Source organism: Rhinolophus sinicus, unplaced genomic scaffold (assembly GCF_057876585.1).
Source record: "Rhinolophus sinicus isolate RSI-liver-muscle unplaced genomic scaffold, RSI-T2T HiC_scaffold_23, whole genome shotgun sequence".
Classification (NCBI taxonomy): domain Eukaryota; kingdom Metazoa; phylum Chordata; class Mammalia; order Chiroptera; family Rhinolophidae; genus Rhinolophus; species Rhinolophus sinicus.
Genome location: NW_028290713.1, coordinates 758298 through 765858, shown reverse-complemented (window position 1 = coordinate 765858; position 7561 = coordinate 758298). Strand labels below are relative to the sequence as shown.

Here is a 7561-nt window from a genome sequence, read left to right as displayed (position 1 = left end):
CAGGTCGATATCTCTAACGAACATAGATGCAAAAATTCTCCTCAAAATAGTAGCGAACAGAATTTAGCAATTCCCTAAAAAGATCATACACCATGATCACGTGGGATTCATGCCTGGTATGCAAGGGTGGTTCAACACCCACAAATCAATTAATGTAATACACCACATTAACATATCAATAGATGTAGAAAAAGCATTTGACAAACTCCAGGGACGATTTTGATAAAAACCCTTAAGAAAGTGGGAACACAGGGACCATATCTCAACATAATAAAGGTCATATATGATAAACTCACTGCTAACTCATACTCAATGGGGAAAAGCTAACACCATTCCCCTCAAGATCACGAACAAGGCAAGGTTTCCCACTTTCTCCACTTCTATTCAACATAGTGCTGGAAGTTCTAGCAACAGCAATCAGACAAGAAAAAGAAATAAAAGGCATCCAAATTGGCAAGGAGGAAGTAAAATCGCCATTATATGCAGATGGCATGACACTATATATAGAGCATCTTAAAGACTCCTCCATACAAAATTAATATATACAAATAACAAAATATCAGGAGAAAAAACAATCCCATTTATAATTGCTTTAAAGACTATAAAATACTTGGGAATAAATTTCACCAAAGAAGTAAAAGATCTGTACTAAGAAAATTATAAGACCCTGAAGAAAGAAATTAAAGAAGATACAAATAGATGGAGACACATACCATACTCATGGATAGGCAGAATTAATATAGTGAAAATGTCCATACTACCTAAGGCAATAAATATACAGATTCAACGCTATTCCTATCAAACTACCAAGGACATTTTTCACAGAAATAGAACATATAATCCGAAAATATATATGAAATTATAAAAGACATCGGATAGCCTCGGCAACTTTAAGAAATAAGAACAAAGTGGGAGGTATAATGATACCTGACATCAAATTATACTACAAGGCTGCAATAATCAAAACAACATGGTACTGGCATAAAAACAGACACAGATCAATGGAACAGAATAGAGAGTCCAGAATAAATCCATGCCTATGTGGTCATTTAACCGATGACAATGCAAGCAAGAATTTACGGTATGATAAAAAGACAGTGTATTCAATAAATGGTGCTGGGAGACCCAGACAGACATATGCAAAAAAAAAAAAAAAAAAGAAGCTGGTCCACCTCCTTACACCATATACAAGAATAAATTCAAAATGGATTAAAGCCTTACCTGTAAGATCTGAAACCACAACATTCCTAGCAGAAAAGATAGGATGAAACTACAGACATAACCTGGAGTGAGATTTTTATTGATATATCCCCTTAGGGAAGGGAAGTAAGAGAAAAAACAAACATGTGGGATTACATCAAACTAAAAAGTGTTTTCACAGCAAAGGAAACCATCAATAAAACAAAAAGGGATCGTACCAAATGGGAGAAGATATTTGCCAATGACATATCTGATATGGGTTTAATATCCCAAATTAAAAAAAAAAAATCACTCAACTCATTTCCCAAAAAAACAAACAACCCAATTAAAAAATGGGCAGAGGACATGAAGAGACATTTTTCTAAAAAAAAGGATATACAGATGGCAAACAGATATATGAAAAAATGCACAACCTCACTAATCACTAGATAAATGCAAATAAAAAACACAATGAGATACCACCTCACCTCAGACAAAATGGCTATCATCAATAAATCAACAATGAACAAGTGCTGGCGAGGTAGTGGAGAAAAGGAAATCCTTGTGCATTGTTGGTGGGATTGCTGACTGGTGCAGTCACTATGGAAAACTGTATTGAGGTACATCAAAAATCTGAAAATGGAACTACCTTATGATCCAGCAATTCCACTCCTACATGACTATCTGGAAATCCAAAACTCTAATTAAAAAAAGAAAATGTATGCACCCCTATGTTTATTGCAGCCCAATACACAAGTAGCCAAGACAAAGAAACAACCAAAAATGCCCTTCATTAAACAACTGGATTAAGAAACTATGGTACATTTAAACAATGGAACATTACCCAGACATAAAGAAGAATGAAGTCTTACCATTTGCAATAATCTGGATGGACCTAGAGAACATTATGTTAAGTGAAATAAGCCAGACAGAGAAAGACAAATACCATATGATCTCACTTATATGTGGAATCTGAAGAAAAAAAATAAATGAATGAACTAATCACAAACAGTCTCAGAGACAGAGAAAAAAACTGAGGGTTGCTAGATGGGAGGGGGAGTTGGGACAAGGGGGAAGGTGAGGGGAGTAGAAGTCACAGTCCATAACCACAAGATTGCCACAAGGGTATGACAGTCAATTTGGGGAATGTAATCAATAATGTTGTAAAGATTTTGTAGGGTATCCCATGGACACTTGTCTCATTAGGGAGACCACTTCAGGGATGATGTAGATGCCTGATCACTGCACTGTACACCTGAAGCTGAAGCTGCACAATAATGAATGTCAACTACAATTTTTTTATATATATACATAGAGACAGTGGAAATGTAATGACTGTGTCTGATGTCAAAGGGGTAGTGGAAGGGGGTGGTGGGTTGTCACTGTTTGAGGGATATAAATGATAAATGTCTAACTATTACATAGTTTTGGGCACCTGAAACTAATAAAAAATGTGGAAAAAAAAGATTCATTTAGGGCAATTCAGTTGTCGGTGCCGAAGACACTCTAGTACGAGCTTTATTTGCAAACGTTCACTTTGCTGGACCTCACAGAAAACTCAAGGTTCCAGAACATGGGACAGTGAGAGAAACAAAGACACGGAATCACACAGTGAAGGAAGTAAGGATAGAAAGACAGAAAGGACAGATAGCAGAAGAGAGAGGGAGAAGGCAGGGAGGCAGGGATGGAGTGAGAGAGCAAATGAAGGAGAGAGGGGGAGAGAGAGAGAGGAACAGGCCAATAGAATGATCCCTTTAATGAGGTGTTTATTTGCCCTTGAGAACAGGAGGTCAACTATTCAAATATTAACATCACAGCCCTGTACTTGTAGAATCCTTGCCAGTGTCTGCAGCTTGGTTACCAGACATGCCAATTACCGGGATATTCTGTGTTATCCATGTCACATATACTATGGGCTATTTCCTGAGAGCTCCTTGTGGAACAGTTGGACAAATATGACAAGACTATGATTTGGTAGTGGGAAATCTGGCCTAGCGCCCAGTGTCCCAGCCGGTGGCACACATGTCCAGGCTGCCGCAGGTGCGAGGGTGGCAGAGGCCTCCATCCTCAGCGTGGCGTCAGAGCAGGAAGGAGGGGCCCGCGCGTGGCCACATGAGGCAGTGCTGCTTGTAAAGTACTTCGCACATGAGGTAGAGGTCGTGACAGAAGAGGAAGTGGTGGCCCAGGAGTCTGTGGACGATTTATTCGGAGGTCCGGCAAGTGGAGGAACTCGGGGTCATGGGGGACGGACAGAACGAGGTACAGTGTGTTGGGAGTGAGGAGGAGTCACAGGCCCAGGTGTGGAAGGACAAGCCTGGGCCGGCCCTGCTGGCACCACGCCGGCGGTCTGGGTACAGCCCGCAGTCCCCACCTGAGCTGCTGCAGGCCCTTCAGTTACAGCTGAGTGTTGAGCAGGCCCGGCACAGTAGCGCCTACTATCGGCTGAGGCACAAGATCTGTGAGAGCAGGCAGCCGCATCTGGAGCGTAGAAGGAACATCATCCAGTGCATCCATGGCTTCTGGGCCAAAGCCGTATGCTTACGGGTGACTCCTGGGGTTCGCTGCTGAACGGAAGACAGCCACGGCAGGCAGAAAAGACAAAGGCCAGGTGGAAGCCCGGTAAGGGCTGAGGGAAGGGCCCGAGTGCCTTGAACGCACGTCTGGTGTCAGGTGTAGGAGGACCAGGAGAGTCCTCAGGCGTCTGAGCAGAAATTATCGGCCAATTCTTCTGACACAGCGGTTACCCAAGCACACTTCCTTGGCCTCAGGGAGTGTGCCCGGGCAACGTGTATGGGGGCTACCTGACACACTGCAGACATTTCAAGGACACAGTGTCCTGGGCATGACCAATTTGGAGGTGAGATGATGTGCCAGGGTTGGCGGTAGTGGGAGCAGGGCTGGGGGCGCCGGAAAGGGTGCTGTCATTTGGAGAAGGTGCCGGAGACCTGCCAGCATGCAAGCTCAGCAAGCTAGAAGACATGTCCCTTTTCTCGACCTCTTGGACATGGCAGGTGCAGGAATTGAGCCACCTCAGGTATCACTGTCAGTTGAACTTTTTCTTTCGGGGTAATCCCTACTTCCACAATGAAGTGATCATCAAGGAGTATCATGTTAGCTTTGCTGGTAAGTGGTGGTGCTCACGATAGGTACAGATTGGGCACAAGGGGTGAGGCACGGGTGCTGGGCCACTGTGTCCCTCATGTTCCTCCTGTATTCCTCCAGTGATACCAGTGAAAGATCACTCTGTGAATGTCTGAGGCTGAATTTGTCAAGCGGGACATGTTAGGAGGAGAATTCTGCTGTACACATGCCAGGCTCCCATTGTTACCTCTTGGCAGGCCCTACATCTCCATCATGGTCCCATTCACTGTTCCTCCCTCTCCAGAGCAATCCCAGTTTTCCCATCCTATCCTGAAAATCAAATGGGAGGAGAAATGGAATTTGTCAGCCTTCACAGTGGCATGAGGTGTTACATACAGAGTTACAAAACATGTTGGCACATAACATTGCTACTGTCTTAGAAAATAATAACTAATATGTCCAAATGTAGCCCTGCATGTAAGCAGGTAAGTAGCATATATGTATGGATATAAGAACACCATATATGTATATGTGTTGCTGTGTGTGTGTGTGTGTGTGTGTGTGTGTATTCACAGAGTGATCTTTCACATTTGTTCTCTCAGCTCATAAAAAATCATCTGAACTTTCTGCTATTGTGAACTACCAGATGACAGAGTTCTGACCAACAGTGTCACTGATGCAGTGCAGTATATGGGCAGTGTCTTTGCATGCCTCTTGGGATTGAACAGAGAGAGTAAAACACCTGTGTTGGCAGACAGGTCCTGTAAACACTTACACCAAATGGTCCCAATCAGAATATGCAAGAGTGAAAGAAACCCCATATCATACACATTTGTTTACATTATCAGGCGAATAAGGAACCTTTCCCATGAGGTTACATGTGTAAGACAAAAATGCCTTGGGGAGATGTTGGAGATGTTTATTCCAGAGAACAATACACATTTCTTCAATCACAACATTGTCTGGTGAGCCTTATGGAAACATCCTCCTCAGTTTGTTCTCTGTCATGGTCAACAGGACTGGAAAGATGGGGTTGGCTGGGGAGCATTCTGCTGTGCACGCTGCACAACAGCAGGAACCACTTGCCCTAGAGTTTGTGTTGTGGAACAATTCCATCGACTCTGACTGTAACAGGAAAGCTGTGTATCTTTCTGAGCTGCTGACCAGTAAGCAGCACAGCTCATCCCTTCCGCTGTTTGAAGCAATGGTCTCAGTGTTCACCAAGACAAGGAGGCAATTGTGTCAGTGTAACACTAGCCCGAGTCTCTAAGATTTGTGAAGTGACATGGCCCAGCTGGAGGGATGTTTGTCAGGATTCCTAGAATCTGTTGTTGAAAAGAAGGCAGGTACCCTGGCATGACCAATGTGAGAAGGAGCTAACAAAGGTGTAACCACACAGAGACTCGGGTTATTTTAGGGCAATTGAGTGGTGGGTGCTCAGGTGCTCAAGACACTCTAATGTGTGCTTTATTTGCAGAACCTCGGCCTTTGCTGGACCTCACAGAAAACCTGAGTTTGAGAACATGGGGGGGGGGGGGTGAGCGACACAAAGACAGGGAGGCAGAAAGAGAAATAAATGAGAACAGGAGCAGGAAAGAGGGTAAGAGAGAGTGCGAGAGTGAGAGTGAGAGAGAGAGAGAGAGAGAGAGAGAGAGAGAGAGAGAGAGAGAGAGAGAGAGAGAGAGAAACAGGCAGACAGAATGCGGGGCTTAGTTTCTCTTGAATACAGGAGGTCAACTCTGCAAATATGAAGTCCACAGACCACTACAGGTAAAGTCCTAACAGTGTCCACAGCTTGGCCCTCAGATATGCCCATATTAGGGGTAGCCTGCACTGGTGAATTCATTCGGTTATTTCCTGAGAGCTCCCTGTGGATCAATGTGACAAGTACTCCAAAATTGTGATTTGGTAGTGGGAAGTCTGGCCTAGCACACAGTGTCCCAGCAGCTGGCACACATGTCCAGGAAAACACCATGATGCCAGCTTCACTGAACTTTCTGCAGTCTGGTAATTGGAGAGGGTGGGACTGGACAATGTGAGGGTTTCTTGTGGTGGGCCTATAGTAGAAGTTTGGCCAAGAAGCAGGAGAGATGGGGGAAGCTCGATAGGTGGTACTTAGGCAGGAAGGCCTGGGTCCCATGTCCCCAGGGCTTCTTTCTGATTGGTGCAGATGTGTGCCACCTGACTGAGTATGGCTCCGGCATCCTTCCAGCAGATTTCGTTCCAGGCTGGCATGCACCTTGTGCTTGTGCCCTGCCTATTGTTTAATGGCAGTCAAATTGAGAAGCCCAGCTCTAAGGACTTCTCATCCACATCTTGTGTCAGGTCCATTAATTCAGACATTGCTGTGATTTCTGCAATATCACATTGTTCTTTTGGAACAACATCTGCTTGCACAATAAGGTGATTGTGAATTGGTATGTCATCCATGTCATGGGTAAGAGGAGGCTGCCTAGATAGTGTCCACAAGCGGTGTGTGAAAGTCGGAATGTGATCCAGTGTCTTTTCATATACTTCTCTTCCTGCAGGTTATAAGACGTCTCATGCCATCTCAATTCATTGGTACCCGAACTATGCATGTGAAGCCGATTGCTGCAGGAATGTAGACAGCAGCCCTAACTTTTTCAACTGGTTCTCTGACTACTACTTTGCCAAACCTGGCAGGATGGCTGACCTGGGGTCTCCCAGGCCATAACCAAAATAATTTTAGTATACTTTCTATACCAATTTTTTTTTTATTAGTTTCAGGTGCACAAGACAAAGCAAAACTTAGATGTTTATCATTTATATCCCTCACCCTGTGTGAACCCCACTCCCCCATCCACTATCCCTCTGTACGTTCCCCAAATTAATTTTCAAACCCCCATGACCATCTTGTGGTTACCGACTATTTTTCAAAACCTCTCACCTTCCCCTTATCCCCAATTTTATTGAGTATTTTAATCATAAATAGATATTGCTTTTTCTCAAACGATTTGTCTGCATCTATTTATATGATCATGTGTTTTTTGTCCCTCCTTTTTCTTATGTGGTGTATCACATTCATTGATTTGCATACGTTGAACCATCTTGTGTTCCTGACATGAACTGTACTTTCTCGTGATGAATAATCTTTACTGCATTGTTGCATTTGATTCACTGGAATTTTGTTTAGGATTTTTGCATCTGTATTCATCAGAGCTATTGCTCTGTAATTTTCTTTTTTTGTGTGTTATCCTCACCACGTTTTGGTTTGCCTTATAACATGAGTAAAGAGTATTGTCTCTACTTCAAATTTTTTGGAAGACTTTGAGTTGCACAG

The 7561-nt window shown here is 43.5% G+C and overlaps 1 protein-coding gene across 1 annotated transcript; it reads left to right on the top strand.

The window, feature by feature from the left end:
• The first annotated feature begins 3417 nt into the window (after positions 1-3417).
• On the top strand, positions 3418-6955 carry LOC148754339 (testis-specific Y-encoded protein 1-like). The gene is made up of 3 exons (XM_088795334.1): positions 3418-3711; positions 4191-4302; positions 6789-6955. The coding sequence occupies exons 1-3, from the start codon at positions 3418-3420 to the stop codon at positions 6953-6955; spliced, it is 573 nt and encodes a 190-aa protein (XP_088651460.1).
• The last annotated feature ends 606 nt before the right edge of the window (positions 6956-7561 follow it).

Bases quoted from the DNA above. Each gene is read 5' to 3' on its own strand.
- LOC148754339 (XM_088795334.1), top strand. From the start codon at position 3,418: ATGGGGGACGGACAGAACGAGGTACAGTGTGTTGGGAGTGAGGAGGAG. The intron at 3,712-4,190 runs GTATGCTTACGG...TGGACATGGCAG, and splicing joins ATGGCTTCTGGGCCAAAGCC to GTGCAGGAATTGAGCCACCT. The intron at 4,303-6,788 runs GTAAGTGGTGGT...CTCTTCCTGCAG, and splicing joins GTATCATGTTAGCTTTGCTG to GTTATAAGACGTCTCATGCC.